The sequence below is a fragment of the Mustelus asterias genome, chromosome 3 (assembly GCF_964213995.1).
Source record: "Mustelus asterias chromosome 3, sMusAst1.hap1.1, whole genome shotgun sequence".
Lineage (NCBI taxonomy): Eukaryota > Metazoa > Chordata > Chondrichthyes > Carcharhiniformes > Triakidae > Mustelus > Mustelus asterias.
Genome location: NC_135803.1, coordinates 157,420,693 through 157,440,091, shown reverse-complemented (window position 1 = coordinate 157,440,091; position 19,399 = coordinate 157,420,693). Strand labels below are relative to the sequence as shown.

The 19,399-nt window shown below is 51.4% G+C and overlaps 1 protein-coding gene across 3 annotated transcripts in view; it reads right to left on the bottom strand.

Annotated features, from left to right (window-relative positions):
* Window positions 1–19,399, bottom strand: part of lamb2l (laminin, beta 2-like) — a 195,898-nt gene that overhangs the window by 87,046 nt on the left and 89,453 nt on the right. For all 3 annotated transcript variants that reach the window (XM_078210012.1, XM_078210011.1, XM_078210010.1), the window contains exons 8-14: window positions 18,619–18,821; window positions 18,141–18,261; window positions 10,417–10,605; window positions 7,188–7,367; window positions 6,083–6,195; window positions 3,197–3,276; window positions 685–838 (exon numbers count right to left, since the gene is read on the bottom strand). In XM_078210012.1, coding sequence (XP_078066138.1) covers window positions 685–838; window positions 3,197–3,276; window positions 6,083–6,195; window positions 7,188–7,367; window positions 10,417–10,605; window positions 18,141–18,261; window positions 18,619–18,821 — 1,040 coding nt within the window. The remainder of the gene's footprint in view (window positions 1–684; window positions 839–3,196; window positions 3,277–6,082; window positions 6,196–7,187; window positions 7,368–10,416; window positions 10,606–18,140; window positions 18,262–18,618; window positions 18,822–19,399) is intronic.

Genomic DNA, 19,399 nt, shown 5'->3' with positions numbered 1-19,399 from the left:
CACTGGCCGGAAGGGGTGATAGCACTGTGACAAGTTTACACGTTTACATAGGTATTTCCCATTCTAAATGCAGACTCAGGAAATGATAACGCTAATGTAAAAATAGGACAGAACCTCTGACTTAAAATAGTTTATAGAAACTTTTTAAAATGTACACAGTTGCATAAATGGTCTTTTTTGCTATCTGATCCACCTTTAAGTCATTGCCTGATGCTGTGATGTCAATAACCCCTACCCATGTGCACCTTCCACTGCCTAAATCTGCCCACCAATAACAGGGTCTGGACAATCCTGGAGCATTGTGGCACAGCCTGGAGTAGTCAGGCACAGCCTGGCACACTGTGGTACATTGTGGTTAACCTGGCGCAGTGTGGTACATTGTGGTTAACCTGGCGCAGTGTGGCACAGCCTGGCAACTATGGTACACTGTGGTGAACCTGGCACAGCGTGGCACAGCCTGGAGTAGTCAGGCACAGCCTGGCACACTGTGGTACATTGTGGTTAACCTGGCGCAGTGTGGCACAGGATGGAGCAGTGTGGCACAGCCTGGCACACTGTGGTACACTGTGGTTAACCTGGCGCAGTGTGGCACAGCCTGGCACACTGTGGTACATTGTGGTTAAGCTGGCGCAGTGTGGCACAGGATGGTACACTGTGGCGCGCCCTGGCGTGTGCTTTACTTACTGGGAGATGATCAGTTGGTGAACGAGGTACAGCCTCCTCAGCCTCATACGTGTAGAAATCAAGGGGCATGCAGAAGAAGCCAGGCTCTACTTCCTGGCATTGCCTGCTGATGATGTTGGGCCGACAATCACACTGCCCGTTCCCCATGGAGCACCTGACAAGAGGAGGCCAGACATTGTTAATAAATCAGTGGGACTGGCTTCAGATCTTGATTGCACAGTTACATTGAATTTACAGCAGATTGGTTGATACCAGTGTGTGTGCTGCATACAGGACTGTACCCGACCTGACTTCACTTAACCCTGTCACCAAAACCTATCCATTTCTACCTCATCTGTTTATTCAGCTTCCACTTCAATGTATCGATACTCTTCACCTCAACCACTCTCTGTGGGAGAGAGTTCCACATTCTCCCCACTTTCCGTGGGAGCGAGTCCCACATTCTCCCCACTCCCTGTGGGAGTGAATCCCACATTCTCCCCACTCCCTGTGGGAGTGAGTCCCACATTCTCCCCACTCCCCGCGGGAGCAAGTTCCACATTCTCCCCACTCCCTGTGGGAGTCCCACATTCTCCCCATTCCCTATGGGAGCGAATTCCACATTCTCCCCACTCCCTGTGGGAGCGAGTCCCACATTCTCCCCACTCCCTGTGGGAGTGAGTCCCACATTCTCCCCCACTCCCTGTGGGAGTGAGTCCCACATTCTCCCCACTCCCTGTGGGAGTGAGTCCCACATTCTCCCCACTCCCTGTGGGAGCGAGTCCCACATTCAGGGAGCGAGTCCCACATTGTCCCCGCTCTCTGCGGGATCAAGTCCCACATTCTCCCCGCTCTCTGCGGGATCAAGTCCCACATTCTCCCCGCTCTCTGCGGGATCAAGTCCCACATTGTCCCCGCTCTCTGCTTAAAGAACATTCCTCTGATTCCCCTGTTGGATTTATTTGTGTCTTTATCACTTTCCCACAAATGGAAACATCTTCTCTACACCTGCCCTATCCAAGACCTTTATAATTTTAAAGATATCTAATAGATCGTCAGCCTTCCCTTTTCCAGAGAAAAGCCTCTGCCTCTTCATCTTTCCAGGAAGCTGTAACCATTCAGTTCTGGGATCATATTTTGTGAATCTTGTGAGGATTTTCTCTTGTGTCACTGTGGCCCATTTTATAATACAGGGAGCAGAATTATTCGCCTAACTGATTATTCACCCAATTGGAACACACGGCAAATATCAACATAAAAGCAAAATACTGCGTGCAGTATTAGGGTTTAAGGGGTTAATGTGTGGCACTGTAGGGGTTATGGTGATCCGGCGGGTAAGTGGAGCTAAGTCCTCCCATAATGATGATGTAAGAGAACACATGACAAGGAGACAAGGGGGCAAATGTTCACAGCTTCAATAGTGCAACTCCTAGTTATGGATATCTGTACACAGTTCAATTGTATTTGATAAACCAGCTCCTGTTTGAACACATCAACATCTCAGTAACCATTCCGAAGCTAGACTAACCAACACACATGGTGACAGCAGTGATGGGTCCCAAAACACTGAACATTCAATTTCAAAGAGGATTACCAAATCAAATCAAAAAGATTAAAAGTTGGACCTGTAAAGGCGATAATTACAACTACAGAACTCAGTGAGGCAGAGTTAAAAGCAAATTACTGCAGATGCTGGAATCAGAAACACAAACAGAAAATGCTGGAAAATCTCAGCAGGTCTGACAGCATCTGTGGAGAGAGAATAGAGCCAATGTTTCAAGCCTGGTTGACCCTTCGTCAGAGCTGATCAGGATATTAGTGAACCAGATGGGTTTTTCGAACAATCGACAATGGTTTCATGGGCGTCAGTAGATTCTTAATTCCAGATGCTTTTTATTGAACTCACATTCTACCATTGGCCTTGGCGGGATTTGAACCCAGGCCCCCAGAACATTAGCTGAGCTTCTGGATTAATAATCTAGCAATAATACCACAAGGCCAGCGCTTCCACTCAGTACTGACCCTCTAACAGTGCAGCAGTACCGACCCTCTTGACAATGCAGCACTCCCTCAGTACTGACCCTCTGACAGTGCGGCACTCCCTCAGTACGGACCCTCTGACAGTGCGGCGCTCCCTCAGTACTGACCCTCTGACAGTGCAGCACTCTCTCAGTACTGACCTCTGACAGTGCAGCACTCCCTCAGTACTGACCCTCTGACAGTGCGGCACTCCCTCAGTACGGACCCTCTGACAGTGCGGCGCTCCCTCAGTACTGACCCTCTGACAGTGCAGCACTCTCTCAGTACTGACCCTCTGACAGTGCAGCACTCTCTCAGTACTGACCCTCTGACAGTGCGGCACTCCCTCAGTACGGACCCTCTGACAGTGTGGCACTCCCTCAGTACTGACCCTCTGACAGTGCGGCACTCTTGGAACAGTTGAATGGAGTTTAAAATGGAAGCACTAAAAGAAGTAAAGGCCATTTTGATAAACCAATCTCCAGGAAGATGCAAATTGTTGTCAGCTCCATACCTGTTGTTGTAGGACCCTCCAAAGTCACAGTCACACTCTCTGCAGCCCGCCATATCATTACTGAGTCCCCAGTATTCTGCCTTTAAAAAAATGGGAAATGCAAAATTAAGACACTGGCGAAGAGAGGTAGGATCGAGTTTCACTCTGCGCGCCGTGTACCCACTCGCCACACTCACCCACTCTCAAATACATGCAAATATCAACACTACATGCTGCCTTCTCCTTGAACAGACACATGAGGCCTTGTGGTGCAGTGGGTAGTGTTTCTGCCTCTGAGTCAGAAACGCCTGGTTCAAGTCCCGCTGCAGGACTTGACGGCCAAGGAAGGTGCGTTCAGAACGCGGCCAAACAGGTTGAGTGTCCACCTGCAAAATCCTTCCAAACACGCCAGTGGCTGGCGGTAAGAGAGGGAGAGACTCCTGGTCAGCCACGTTTGATGTGCCCCTCAAGCTATCAGCCCCTGGCGACAGACTAGTGACCTGTTCCAGGAATTAATAACTATGGAAACAGACAGATGTCTGCCTTAGTGCACCACACGGTGTGGGAATAGAGTTGGAACGGAAATACAGCCCCATGCACGCTCTCCCTTATCACTCACTCCACCCACTTATTGAACCTCTTGGGTGAAGTTTCTGAACAAGTACTGTCCAATTCTTAATGAGATCAGACAAAGCTGTCAAATATTTATCCATTCTCAAAACTGCAATATTTAATGCTGACCAGCTGATCTCCAAGGCCTCAATCCCCATTTGCAGACATTCATGAACAGTGACGTGAAGTTTTTGAAATGATGCCTCTAACTCCAACCTCCAATCCCACTCTGAATCAGAAATTTATGGAGGTTGTTTTTGAAAGAATGAATTGTCTTAGACTTTGAATTCATCGTGTCTATTTGGGCAGTCGCACTTTTGCAAACAGAAAAGCGCCATTAAAGAGGAAATCCTGAAGTTCCCTCTCCCCAGTTTGGGTTGGGTGTACATGGGGTGGCACGGTGGCACAGTGGTTAGCACTGCTGCCTCACAGATCCAGAGACCCAGGTTCGATTCCCAGCTTGGGTCACTGTTTGTGCGGAGTCTGCATGTTCTCTCTGTGTCTGCGTGGGTTTCCTCCCACAGTCCGAAAGACGTGCCGGTTAGGTGCTAAATTTTCCCTCAGTGTACCCGAACAGGCGCCAGAGTGTGGCGACTAGGGGATTTTCACAGTGACTTCATTGCAGTGTTAATGTAAGCCTGCTTGTGACTCTAATAAATAAACTAAAAACTTCCATGATTTCATGTCATATTGTCGTGGTTTAATTTGCGATGGTCTAAGAGATTTAACTTGTAAAGACCCCACCAATCTCTTCTTTCTAAAACCAGCCTCCCATCCATTGACTCTGTCTACACTTCCCGCTGTCTCGGCAAAGCAGCCAGCATAATTAAGGACCCCACGCACTCCGGGCATTCTCTCTTCCGCCTTCTTCCGTCGGGAGAAAGATACAAAAGTCTGAGGTCACGTACCAACCAACTCAAGAACAGCTTCTTCCCTGCTATACAGACAAAACATACCGTTCATAGAGAAGGAACCGAGAGAGTGCAGAATGTAGTGTTACAGTCATAGCTAGGGTACAGAGAAAGATCAACTTAATGCAAGGTAAGTCCATTCAAAAGTCTGACAGCAGCAGGGAAGAAGCTGTTCTTGAGTCGGTTAGTATGTGATCTCAGGCTTTTGTATCTTTTTCCTGATGGAAGAAGGTGGAAGAGAGAATGTCCAGGGAGCGTGGGGTCCTTAATTATGCTGGCTGCTTTGCCGAGGCAGCAGGAAGTGTAGACAGAGTCAATGGATGGGAGGCTGGTTTGCGTGATGGATTGGGCTACATTCACGACCTTTTGTATTTTCGTGTAGTCTTGGGCAGAGCAGGAGCCATACCAAGCTGTGATACAACCAGAAAGAATGCTTTCTATGGTTCATCTGGAAACGTTGCTGAGAGTCATAGCTGACATCCCAAATTTCCTTAGTCTTCTGAGAAAGTAGAGGCGTTGGTGGGGCTTTCTTAACTATAGTGTTGGCATGGGGGAACCAGGACAGGTTGTTGGTGATCTGGACACCTAAAAACTTGAAGCTCTCGATCCTTTCTACTTCATCCCCATTGATGTAGACAGGGGCATGTTCTCCTTTATGCTTCCTGAAGTCGATGACAATCTCCTTCATTTTGTTGATATTGAGGGAGAGATTATTGTTGCTGCACCAGTTCACCAGATTCTCTATCTCATTCCTGTACTCTGTCTCGCCATTGTTTGAGATCCGACCCACTACGGTGGTGTCGTCAGCAAACCTGAAAATCGAGTTGGAGGGGAATTTGGCCACACAGTCATCGGTGTATAAGGAGTATAGTAGGGGGCTGAGAACACAGCCTTGTGGGGCACTAGTGTTGAGGATGATCGTGGAGGAGATGTTGTTGCCTATCCTTACTGATTGTGGTCTGTGGGTTAGGAAGTTCAGGATCCAGTCGCAGAGGGAGGTGCCGAGGCCCAGGTCACGGAGTTTACAGATGAGTTTCGTGGGAATAATGGTGTTGAAGGCTGAGCTGTAGTCAATAAATAGGAGTCTGACATAGGTGTCCTTGTTATCTAGGTGTTCCAGGGTTGAGTGCAGGGCCAGGGAGATGGCGTCTGCTGTGGACCTGTGCTTGGGGATGACCTGAGATCATGAAAGCTGGGATAGAAATGTCAGTCTTTTTCTGTATAAATGTCATTCTTTCAACCCTGCAACTTTCAAAGACTGTCCTGGTTCACAGTTTCTCTGAGACTCTGGATTGGGTGAGCATAAATCCAAGACAGAGAGTGTCTTCCACAAGACCCTGTTTCCTGGCACTGGCTGAGTAACCCATTCTGCACCAAGACTTACCAGGCAGAGGTCACAGTAGCGTCCTGTCACGTGTCTCTTGCAGAAGCAGTCCCCACTGATCTGGTCACATGGACCCTCACTCATAATAATCCCCCGAGGGTCACACCTACAAGCTGGGATAAACAGGACGCTTAAATAACAGTAATGACACTCACATTGATAGAGTAATTATTACATTGAATAGACCAATGGAATGTTGGGTTTTAATTCAAGGGGCTGGAATATAAAAGTGAGCAACGTATGATTCAGTTCTCCAGAGACTTGGTCCGATTCTATCTGGAGTAACTGCACTCAGTTCTGGGTCCTACACCTCAAGAAGGAGATAGTGGGCGGGATTCTACAGCCTTACTCATCCTGAAAGCGTAAAATCCTGCTGAGGTCAGCGGACCTTCCCATGGAACCCCCGCTTGCCCGCTCCGATTCCCGCCATCGGCTTTCAAAAGTGGGGACGGATGGAACACAGATTCACAGAATGATGCCAGAACTGAAAGAGTTAAGTTACGAGCTCAAGACAAAAACATTAGGCTTGTAATCACTGAATACGGAGTGACTGAGGTGAGCTGAGGTTAGAGAAACAGTGAAGGAACTTGTGAGGGTATTTAGAGAGAAACTGGCTGAAATTCTCCCGTCTCGCCTGCCGCGGAATTCGTAGTGGGCGAGACAGGAGATTCGGCAGATCGTGTGACAGTCCATTGGGCTGGGCGGGAATTTCCTGTCTTGGGGCGTGTCCGGCCGGAGAATCCCAGAACTAGGGGCCGAACTCTGGAACCCTCTCCTATGGATGCTGGGGGTTCATTGCAGCTTTCAACACGCTCCCCTTCCAAGGCTAATTTCTCCTTCCCGAGGTGTGGTTATTCCAGATGGCATTTTCCATGGATCCCCCTGAACTGGTTCCTTATAATGGGGCCCAGGCACTCATGGGCACCATGGGCACAGCTCTCAGTTCAGCTGCCTGCACAATCACGCTGCGTTTACCAGCTCCTGGGTACAGGGTTATTGCCAACAGTTCAGACCCTGTCAACGGCGGGTGAAATGTCACTGCTCAAACCCAGTTGACCTGGCACATTGAAGAGTGACTGTTTCCAACACAGAGAAGAGTACGTACCCTGACAGCCTTGTGGATTGTCCATGCTCAGGCCATAGAAGCCCTCTTTGCAGCGGTCACACCGGACGCCCCGTACGTTCTCCTTGCAGCGGCACTGCCCTCCAATGATGGCAAAGTCCAAGTCTGTGTCGCTGTCACAAATACCACCCTCCAAGGAGCCAATGGGATCACAATCACATGCTGCAGAAGACAGAGAGAGACATCCATTGGGTGACACACAGTGGGGAGGAGATAACCGTTGGCAGCAGTGGAACGCAGGTGTCTGCAGATTGATGTCCATTACGTTCCCCCATTTCCCCATCACACAGTCCCCATTCAAAGCTAACAGCTCTTCCTGTGTGACTGAAGCCAATAAACGATGGAAGTGGCGTTGAAGCCCTGATCAGATCAGCTATGAGCCCACGGAATGGCCGAGCAGGCCTGAGGGGCTGAATGGCCTCCTGCTCCGAATTGCTCTCTCGTTATCTGAAATAAAATCACTGGATAGCAATGCTTTCCAGATAAACATCTGCAAAACCCAATGAAGCTATTTCCCAGCACATGCAGCTTGTGTCAGCTTCTGGGAAATTAGGAAGGAGATATTAAGAGAATGAGAGTTATCTAATCTCTTTGACAGGGTAAATAATGAGAAAAGGTTCCCCCCCCCTTCCCCCTCCCCGGTAGGGAAATTTTAAACATGGGATCAGAGTCTCAAAACGAAGAATTTATCATCTTGAGTGGAGAAATTTCTTCACTCAAATTGTTGTGAATCTTTGAGAATTTTCCACCCGAGAATTCGATGTTCTGTCATTGAGTATATTGTACCCGAACAGGCACCGGAGTGTGGCGACTCGGGGATTTTCACAGTAACTTCATTCCAGTGTGAATGTAAACCTGCTTGTGACATTGATAAAATTTAAACTTAAGGTGGAGATGGATTTATGGATGGGCGGCATGGTGGCACAGTGGTTAGCACGGCTGTCTCACAGTTCCAGGGACCCAGGTTCAATTCCCGGCTTAGGTCACTGTCTGTGTGGAGTTTGCACGTTCTCCCTGGGTTTCCCTGGGTTTCCTCTGGGTGCTCCGGTTTCCCCCCGCAGTCTGAAAGACGTGCTGGTTAGGGTGCATTGGCCGTGCTAAATTCTCCCCCATTGTACCCAAACAGGCGCTGGAGTGTGGCGACTCGGGGACTTTTACAGTAACTTCATTGCAGTGTTAATGTAAGCCTACTTGTGACACTAATAAATAAACTTGATGAATGGACATGGGGAAGAGGCAGGAAAGTGGAGTTCACATCAAAGGTGAGAAAGGATCATTTGGAATGACCAGAGCTGGGCTTGGGGAGGAGCAGTGCTAGCTTTGACCTGGGAACTGTTTTGATCCTCAAGGGGAGACCAGGCGACAGGACACAGAATCAGAACGACCTTTATTGAAGCAAATGATTATGAATTCGCTCTTGGCGAGAGCAGCTTTTATTGTCCATCTCTAATTGCCCCTCGAGAGGGAGGTGAACTGCCTTCTTGAACCGCTGCAGTCCCTGTGGTGTAGGTACACCCACCGTGCTGTTAGGGAGGTGACTCCAGGATTTTGACCCAGTGAAGGAACGGACGATATATTTCCAAATCAGGATGGTGAGTGACTTGGAGAGGAACCTGCAAGAGCGGCACTGTCAGAGGGTCAGTACTGAGGGAATGCCGCACTGTCAGAGGGTCAGTACTGAGGGAGTGCCGCACTGTCAGAGGGTCAGTACTGAGGGAGTGCCGCACTGTCAGAGGGTCAGTACTGAGGGAGTGCCGCACTGTCAGAGGGTCAGTACTGAGGGAGTGCCGCACTGTCAGAGGGTCAGTACTGAGGGAGTGCCGCACTGTCAGAGGGTCAGTACTGAGGGAGTGCCGCACTGTCAGAGGGTCAGTACTGAGGGAGTGCCGCACTGTCAGAGGGTCAGTGCTGAGGGAGTGCCGCACTGTCAGAGGGTCAGTGCTGAGGGAGTGCCGCACTGTCAGAGGGTCAGTACTGAGGGAGTGCCGCACTGTCAGAGGGTCAGTGCTGAGGGAGTGCCGCACTGTCAGAGGGTCAGTGCTGAGGGAGTGCCGCACTGTCAGAGGGTCAGTACTGAGGGAGTGCCGCACTGTCAGAGGGTCAGTACTGAGGGAGTGCCGCACTGTCAGAGGGTCAGTGCTGAGGGAGTGCCGCACTGTCAGAGGGTCAGTACTGAGGGAGTGCCGCACTGTCAGAGGGTCAGTACTGAGGGAGTGCCGCACTGTCAGAGGGTCAGTACTGAGGGAGTGCCGCACTGTCAGAGGGTCAGTACTGAGGGAGTGCCGCACTGTCAGAGGGTCGGTGCTGAGGGAATGCCGCACTGTCAGAGGGTCAGTGCTGAGGGAGTGCCGCACTGTCAGAGGGTCAGTACTGAGGGAGTGCCGCACTGTCAGAGGGTCAGTACTGAGGGAGTGCCGCACTGTCAGAGGGTCAGTACTGAGGGAGTGCCGCACTGTCAGAGGGTCAGTGCTGAGGGAGTGCCGCACTGTCAGAGGGTCAGTACTGAGGGAGTGCCGCACTGTCAGAGGGTCAGTACTGAGGGAGTGCCGCACTGTCAGAGAGTCAGTGCTGAGGGAGTGCCGCACTGTCAGAGGGTCAGTGCTGAGGGAGTGCCGCACTGTCAGAGGGTCAGTGCTGAGGGAGTGCCGCACTGTCAGAGGGTCAGTGCTGAGGGAGTGCCGCACTGTCAGAGGGTCAGTGCTGAGGGAGTGCCGCACTGTCAGAGGGTCAGTACTGAGGGAGTGCTGCACTGTCAGAGGGTCAGTACTGAGGAAGTGCCGCACTGTCAGAGGGTCAGTGCTGAGGGAGTGCCGCACTGTCAGAGGGTCAGTACTGAGGGAGTGCCGCACTGTCAGAGGGTCAGTACTGAGGGAGTGCCGCACTGTCAGAGGGTCAGTACTGAGGGAGTGCCGCACTGTCAGAGGGTCAGTGCTGAGGGAGTGCCGCACTGTCAGAGGGTCAGTACTGAGGGAGTGCGGCACTGTCAGAGGGTCAGTACTGAGGGAGTGCTGCACTGTCAGAGGGTCATTACTGAGGGAGTGCCGCACTGTCAGAGGGTCAGTGCTGAGGGAGTGCCGCACTGTCAGAGGGTCAGTACTGAGGGAGTGCTGCACTGTCAGAGGGTCAGTACTGAGGGAGTGCCGCACTGTCAGAGGGTCAGTACTGAGGGAGTGCCGCACTGTCAGAGCAGCTGTCTTTCAGTAACACTTACGGATGCATGCGTCCTCGGAGCGGATGTCTGCTGCGGGATTACGGTAGTAAAAGGGTTTACACAGCTCACAGTTCCTGCCCATTGTGTTGTGTTGGCAGTCTTCACACACTCCTCCACTCACGTTGCCCGTGGCAACGTATACAGCCATGTCAAAATGGCAGCTGGTTGCGTGATTGTTGCAGTTACACTCTGAGGGGGAAATGAGCGGCGAGAGTGTTACACAGCAATCAGAATACTAACGATCTAACTCTAAAAAGCTTCAGGGATAGCGACTGAAGGGGACAGGACAAGCTGAGAAGGCAGGTGCCACAGTGACGCTGATAATGCAGGAGTGGTGAATAATCAGAATAAACACTCGCAGTTTAGGGAGTTAGGTAGAAAGATAAAAAGCAGGACCTCAAGGGTTGTAATCTCAGGATTACTCTCTGTGCCCCGTGCCAGTGAGGCTAGGAATAGGAAGATAGTGCAGCTCAACACGTGGCTAAACAGCTGGTGTCGGAGGGAGGGTTTCAGATATCTGGACCATTGGGGTCTCTTCTGGGGCAGATGGGACCCGTACAAGAAGGACGGGTTGCATCTAAACTGGAAGGACACAAATATTCTGGCCGGGAGGTTTGCAAGTGTCACACAGGAGGATTTAAACTAGTTTGGCAGGGGGTGGGAACCAAAACAAAGGTGAATTAGCTGAAGGGGAACCGGAGAGTAGGGCCAGTAAGACCCAGAGAAACAGCAGGCAGGGTGGGATTGCTAATCAGAGAGGGTCTGGTGGACTGAAGTGCATCTGTTTCAATGTGAGAAGTGTAACGGGTAAGGCAGATGAACTTAGAGCTTGGATTAGTACTTGGAACCATGATGTTGTTGCTATTAGAGAGACTTGGTTAAGGGAAGGACAGGATTGGCAGCTTAACATTCCAGGATACAGATGTTTCAGGTGGGATAGAGGGGGATGTAAAAGGTGTGGGGAAGTTGCTCTACTGGTTATGGAGAATATCACAGCTGTACTGCGGGAGGACACCTCGGAGGGCTCATACAGCGAGGCAATATGGGTAGAGCTCAGGAATAGGAAGGGTGTAGTCACAAAGTTGGGGGTTTACTATAGGTCACCCAACAGCCAGCGGGAGATAGAGGAACAGATATGTAGGCAGATTTTGGCAAGGTGTAAAAGTAACAGGGTTGTTGTGGTGGGAGATTTTAACTTCCCCTATATTGACTGGGACTCACTTAGTGCTAGGGGTGTGGATAGGGCAGAGTTTGTAAGGAGCATCCAGGAGGGCTTCTTGAAACAGTATGTAGATAGTCCAACTAGGGAAGAGGCCATACTGGACCTGGTATTGGGGAATGAGCCCGGCCAGGTGGTCGATGTTTCAGTAGGGGAGCAGTTTGGGAACAGTGACCACAATTCAGTAAGCTTTAAGGTACTGATGGATGAAGATAAGTGTAGTCCTCAAGTTAAGGTGCTAAATTGGGGGAAGGCTAATTACAACAATATTAGGCAGGAACTGAAGAATGTAGATTGGGGGCAGATGTTTGAGGGCAAATCAACATCTCGCATGTGGGAGGCTTTCAAGTGTAAGTTGATAGGGATTCAGGACCGGCACATTCCTGTAAGGATGAAGGATAAGTATGGCAAGTTTTGGGAACCTTGGATAACGAGAGATATTGTGAGCCTAGTCAAAGAGAAAAAGGAAAAGTTTGTCAAAGCTAGGAGGCTGGGAACACACGAAGCAAGTGTGGAATACAAGGAAAGTAGAAAGAAACTTAAGCAAGGAGTAAGGAGGGCTATAAGGGGTCATGAAAAACCATTGGCCGGCAGGATTAAGGAAAATCCCAAGGCTTTTTATACATATATAAAGAGCAAGAGAGTAGCCAGGTAGAGGATTGGTCCACTCAAGGACAAGGGAGGGAATCTATGCGTGGAGCCAGAGGAAATGGGCGAGGTATTAAATGAGTACTTTGCATCAGTATTCACCAAAGAGAAGGACTTGGTGGATGATGAGTCTGGGAAAGGATGTGTAGATAGTTTGAGTCATGTGGAGATCAAAAAGGAGGTATTGGGGTTCTTGAGAAACATTAAGGTCGACAAGTCCCCAGGACCTGATGGGAAATACCCCAGAATACTGAGAGAGGCAAGGGAGGAAATTGCTGGGGCCTTGAGAGAAATCTTTGTATCCTCACTGGTTACAGGGAATGTCCCAGAGGATTGGAGAATAGCCAATGTTGTTCCTTTGTTTAAGAAGGATGTTGTCTACATGGACTTCAGTAAGGCCTTTGACAAAGTTCCTCATGGCAGACTGGTGCAGAAGGTGGAGTCGCATGGGGTCAGGTGAGCTGGCAAGGTGGATATAAAACTGGTTCAGTCAAAGAACACAGAGGATAGCAGTGAAAGGGTGCGTTTCTGAATGGAGGGCTGTGACAAGTGGGCGGCACGGTAGCACAGTGGTTAGCATTGCTGCTTCACAGCTCCAGGGTCCCGGGTTCGATTCCCGGCTCGGGTCACTGTCTGTGTGGAGTTTGCACATTCTCCTCGTGTCTGCGTGGGTTTCCTCCGGGTGCTCCAGTTTCCTCCCACAGTCCAAAGATGTGCGGGTTAGGTTGATTGGCCAGGTTAAAAATTGCCCCTTAGAATCCTAAAAATGCGTAGGTTAGAGGGATTAGCGGGTAAATATGTGGGGGTAGGGCCTGGGTGGGATTGTGGTCAGTGCAGACTCGATGGGCCGAATGGCCTCCTTCTGCACTGTAGGGTTTCTATGATTTCTATGGAAGGGTAGCAAGAATAATCCAGGTAATTACAGGCCGGTGAGCCTTACATCAGTGGTAGGGAAATTATTGGAGAGGATTCTTCGAGACAGGATTTATTTCCACTTGGAAATAAGTGGATGTATTAGTGAGAGGCAACATGGTTTTGTGAAGGGGAGGTCGTGTCTCACAAACTTGATCGAGTTTTTCGAGGAAGTGACGAAGATGATTGATGAGGGTAGGGCAGTGGATGTTGTCTACATGGACTTCAGTAAGGCCTTTGACAAAGTTCCTCATGGCACACTGGTGTAGAAGGTGAAGTTGCATGGGATCAGAGGTGAGCTGGCAAGGTGGATACAAAACTGGCTCGGTCATAGAACACAGAGGATAGCAGTGAAAGGGTGTGTTTCTGAATGGAGGGCTGTGACAAGTGGCGTTCCTCAGGGATCAGTGCTGGGACTTTTGCTGTTTGTAATATAAAGAAATGATTTGGAGGAAAATGTAACTGGTTTGATTAGTAAGTTTGCAGACGACACAAAGGTTGGTGGATTTGTGGATGGCGATGAGGACTATCAGAGGATACAGCAGGATATAGATCAGTTGGAGATTTGGGTGGAGAGATGGCAGATGGAGTTTAATCCGGACAAATGTGAGGTAATGCATTTTGGAAGGTCTAATACAGATAGGAAATATACAGTAAATGGCAGAACCCTTAAGAGTATTGATTGGCAAAGGGATCTGGGTGTACAGGTACACAGGTCACTGAAAGTGGCAATGCAGGTGGAGATGGTAGTCAAGAAGGCATACGGCATGCTTGCCTTCATCGCCATTTGGAATATAGTGTTCAATTCTGGTCGCCACACTACCAGAAGGATGTGGAGGCTTTGGAGAGGGTACAGAAAAGATTTAACAGGATGTTGCCTGGTATGGAGGGCATTAGCTATGAGGAGAAGTTGGAGAAACTTGGTTTGTTCTCACTGGAATGACGGAGGTTGAGGGACGACCTGATAGAAGTCTACAAGATTATGAGAGGCATGGACAGAGTGGATAATCAGAAGCTTTTTCCAGGGTGGAAGAGTCAATTACTAGGGGGCACAGGTTTACGGTGCGAGGGGCAAGGTTTAAAGGAGATGTACGAGGCAGATTTTTTACACAGAGAGTGGTGGGTGCCTGGAACTTGTTGCTGGGGGAGGTAGTGGAAGCGGATACGATAGTGACTTTTAAGGGGCGTCTTGACAAGTACATGAATAGGATGGGAATAGAGGGATATGGTCCCCGGAAGCGTAGGGGGATTTAGTTCAGTCGGGCAGCATGGCCGGTGCAGGCTTGGAGGGCCGAAGGGCCTGTTCCTGTGCTGTAATTTTCTTTGTTATTCAAAACCTTTTGAAACCTTGGTTCAGCCGCAGCTGGTGTATTACATTTGATTCATCAGAGAAAGAATGTCAGAGCCCTGGAGAGGATGTAGAGAGTAGGGTCAGCGAGAAAGGAGTAGAGAAAGACGGGGAGGGGGCGAGACGGGGAGGGGGCGAGACGGGGAGGGGGCGAGACGGGGAGGGGGCGAGACGGGGAGGGGGCGAGACGGGGAGGGGGCGAGACGGGGAGGGGGCGAGACGGGGAGGGGGCGAGACGGGGAGGGGGCGAGACGGGGAGGGGGCGAGACGGGGAGGGAGCGAGACGGGGAGGGGGCGAGACGGGGAGGGGGCGAGACGGGGAGGGGGCGAGACGGGGAGGGGGCGAGACGGGGAGGGGGCGAGACGGGGAGGGGGCGAGACGGGGAGGGGGCGAGACGGGGAGGGGGCGAGACGGGGAGGGGGCGAGACGGGGAGGGGGCGAGACGGGGAGGGGGCGAGACGGGGAGGGGGCGAGACGGGGGGGGGCGAGACGGGGGGGGCGAGACGGGGGGGGGGCGAGACGGGGGGGACGAGACGAGGGGGCGAGACGGGGGGGCGAGACGGAGGGGGCGAGACGGGGAGGGGGCGAGACGGGGAGGGGGCGAGACGGGGAGGGGGCGAGACGGGGGGGCGAGACGGGGGGGGGCGAGACGGGGGGGGGGGGCGAGACGGGGGGGGGGGCGAGACGGGGGGGGGGCCAGACGGGGGGGGCGAGACGGGGAAGGGGCAAGGTGGGGAAGGAGCGAGACGGGGTGGAGGGGCGACGGGGGTGGCAGAGGTTGCGGGGTGGCGGGGGTGGTGGGTGGCATGTCAGGGGTGGCGGGGTGGCTGGGTGGCAGGGTCGCAGGATGGCGGGGGTCACAGGGTGGCAGTGTGGCGGGGTGGCGGAGTGGTGGAAGTGGCAGGGTCATAGGACAGCGGGGGTCACGGGGTGGCAGGGGTTGCGGGGATGGTGGGGCCGCGGGGTGGCGAGGTCGCGGGGCCACGGGGGCCGCGGGGTGCCGGGGGCGGCAGGGCCACGGGGTCGCGGGATCACAAGGTGGCGGGTGTCGCAGGATGGCGGGTCTCACGGGGGTTGCGGGGGCCGCGGGGTGGCGGGGACACGGGGTCGTGGGATCACAAGGTGGCGGGTTCATGGGGTGGCGGGTGTCGCAGGGTGGCAGGTGTCACGGGGGCGGTGGGGTTGGTAGGAGTAGTGGGGTCACGGGGGTGGCGGGGCCGCGGGGGTGGCAGGTGTGGCGGGGTGGCGGAGGATGTGGGGGCCGGGGTCGCGTTGGGCAGGATTGCGGGGGTGGCAGGGACGTGGGGGAGCAGGGTTGCAGGGGTAGTGGGGACGCAGGGGTGGCAGGTGTGGCGGGTGATGTGGGGGGCAGGGTCCCAGTGGGGCAGGATCGCGGGGGTGGCAGGGACGGGGGGGGTTCGCAGTTCAAAGCATTGCCGGTGATTTGGGAAAACTGCAGGAAACTCACTGGAGGCAAGAAGAGTGTTATTGACTTTCTGATTGGTCAATGTGGTGTATTGGAGGCTCGCTCTGCCGCTGTGTCCGCTCCGTCATTTCACAACAACCTCTCTTTCCATTCCCTCAATCCAACATATGTCAGCTGTCCCTGGATGACGCCGTGAGCAGCAATCCTCTGACTAACCCTAACCACCCCCCCCGCGGTGAACAGGGGAACCATCGATCCAGAGCCCGACAGCACAACACAAACTCCCAACCTGCTGACTGACTGCTTCTGCTTCCAGTGACTCAGGAGGAACACTCTGTGTTATTCAATCAAACCACACTCTGGTGTCTGGCAGCTCACGAGGTTCGGTTGCAAATAATTCACTTCAAATGTGCCTCTTGTCCAGATGACAGCCTTAATCGGGTTTATCGAATCATAGAATGGTAACGTTACTGGAGGAGGCCATTCAGCCCATCGACTCTGCACCGACTCTCCCATTTAGCATGGCCAATCCACTGAACCTGCACAGGAAACCCACACAGAGACGGGGAGAATGTGCAAACTCTGCACAGACAGTGACCCGAGCTGGGAATCGAACCCGGGTCCCAGGCGCTGTGAAGCAGCAATGCTAACCACTGTGCCACCGTGCCGTCCAGGAGGAGGAGGACACCTAGGAACAGAAGGAAGCCACTCAGCCCACTGTGTCTATGCCAGCTCACAGCAACTACAACTCCCAAGCGCACCGTGTGGTTGAGATAAGATGGGATCCAGAACACCGAAACAGGCCATTGGATTCAATTGGTCAGCACTCTGTTTCTGCACAAGACTCCTCCCACTCCTGTTTATCGCAGCCTATCAATATTCTGTACTATCCCTTTCTGCCTCATCCAGGGGGTGATGATTCACAAAGCTGTGGATGAAGTTGTGGTTTGCGAAAGTTACTGACAGTGAAGCAACCCGACCAGGCTCCTGACTCAATATGAACCAATGGCTGGCTCTGTATGCTGCTCTCAATAAGCAGCTGTTCTGTGACGGCCAGGTGTGTAAGGTGCAACGGTGTCGCCGTGTTTACATAACCTGTCTCCTTCAGGCCAGCAAGTATCATTGCTGCAAGTAACAGCTGCGAAGGCCAGTTACTGGCTGATTCCTGTTACACAGTAAGAGTTTTAACAACACCAGGTTAAAGTCCAACAGGTTTATTTGGTAGCAAATACCATAAGCTTTCGGAGCGCTGCTCCTTCGTCAGATGGAGTGGAAATGTGCTCTCAAACAGTGCACAGAGACACAAAATCAAGTTACAGAATACTAATTAGAATGCGAATCCTACAGCCAACCAGGTCTGCAAGTCTTGCAGAATCTCACTAGCTGTTCTGTCTGGAGACAATACACATCTCTTTAACCTGTGTTTAATGCTCCCTCCACCCACATTGTCTGTACCTTTAAGACCTGGCTGGCTGTAGAGATTCGCATTCTAATTAGTATTCTGTCACTTGATTTCTGTGTCTGTGCCCTGTTTGAGAGCACATTTTCACTCCATCTGACGAAGGAGCAGTGCTCCGAAAGCTTATGGTATTTGCTACCAAATAAACCTGTTGGACTTTACCCTGGTGTTGTGAGACTTCTTACTGTGCCCACCCCAGTCCAACGCCGGCATCTCCACATCATGATTCCTGTTACCCAGAAAAACAAGCAATGGATAAATCTCCAGCTTCAGGTTAACGACAAGCTTTCGTGAGGGGACTAACGACAGGAGTGACAGGGTGAGGGGGGGTAGGGACAGGAAGAGTGACAGAGAGGGTGGGGGCGGGGAGAGTGACAGGTGGGTGACTGCGATGGGGACAGAGATGGAGTTGGGACTGGGACAGAGTGAGGGGGGAAAGTGACAGTGGAGGGCGAGAGGGGAGTCATGAGTCTGTGATGGGAAGAGTGACGGATGTTCCAATATCTTTGTCGTTTGTGTTTGGTGATCTATTCCTGGCCAATATCTATCTCCTTATATCAGATAGCGTCCAGATCACAGAGAGAGAGAGAGAGGATTGAACTGCGTCAGAAATTTTAAAACAGAATAATTTCAGATACAGGTGTAAAGATAAGAAAGTCAATGAGGGAACAGCTTCCTGAGGAGAAGGAGGGAATTGGAAATCAGCCAAACCTTTACAGGCGTGTGGGTTATCCACCTCCGCTGGTCTCCATGGCAACTCATGGTAGAAGTTCTTGCACTGCTCGCAGTTTAACCCTTTAGTGTTGTGTTTACAGGTACACCTTCCATGAATCTGAGCAAGAATGTGGGGAGAAACCAGCCGGGATGTTACAATGGATCAGATATCAGGAGGGGCTTGAATGAAGAATGTGGTCACAACCTCACAAGCTGTGATTCACCTGAATTTGGTAAGGGATTGGAATTCTATCCCCTGTCTCCATAGAAATGTAACTATTAAAACATTTTCTGGTTGTTTTTTGAACAGGTCGCGACGATGCCTTTAATGAACACAGATTGTGTTAATCAGAACCTGGCAGAGTTAAACAGGCCTCACACTGTGACTCGCTCAGAGCGCACACTCTTCACTTTATCCACAGTATGGAGACTGGTGTCGAATAGACTCTTATCTCCCAGTGTTCCCGGGACTTACCATTCCCAGAACTCCTCCTTGTATTCCTGCCATAGGCGAGCACTCTGAGGCATGTCCGTAACAGAAGCAGCTGCCACGGACCACCAACTCATACACAGCGTAATAATACTTCTGTAGAACCTCCATCCGCCTGTCCAGTAGGTTATCTCCAAGGGTATGCAGCTTGGTGAAGTGAATTTTTAAGTTAGTAATTCTCAGGAGATCTAGAGGCAACAAAATCACAAAGGGATACATAACATAACGTACAATAAAGTGTCAGCATGAACCAAGCATCATTCACTCAGTGAGTCATACGGGGAAACCCTTCGCCATCTCTGTGGGGCAAATGGATTCTCCAGCTGCCCCAAGACCAGAATTTCCCACCCGAGCTCAACGGATCTTTAAATCTTCTGCCAAATTTTCTGCCTTGCCCACTACGATTCCCTAGCGGGTGGGATGAGAAATTTCCGACCTCCATCTCTCCCCCGTCCTGGTCCCAATAGAAATAATCCAACTTGGTTCAGACAACGGGATGACTTGTCGTGATCTGGAATGCGCTCCTGAGAGGGCAGTGGAAGCCTAACAGCACTGTGGATGCACCTACACCACAGGGACTGCAGCAATTCAAGAAGGCAGCTCACCACCACCTTCTCAAGGGGCAACTAGGGATGGGCAATAAATACTGGCCTCGCCCACACCTCACAACTGAATTTTTAAAGAAAGTAGGTTCAATAATAACTTTAAAAAATGGAATTGGAGAAATAGAAGCAAATATTTACAGGGTTAAGAGAGTGCAACCGAT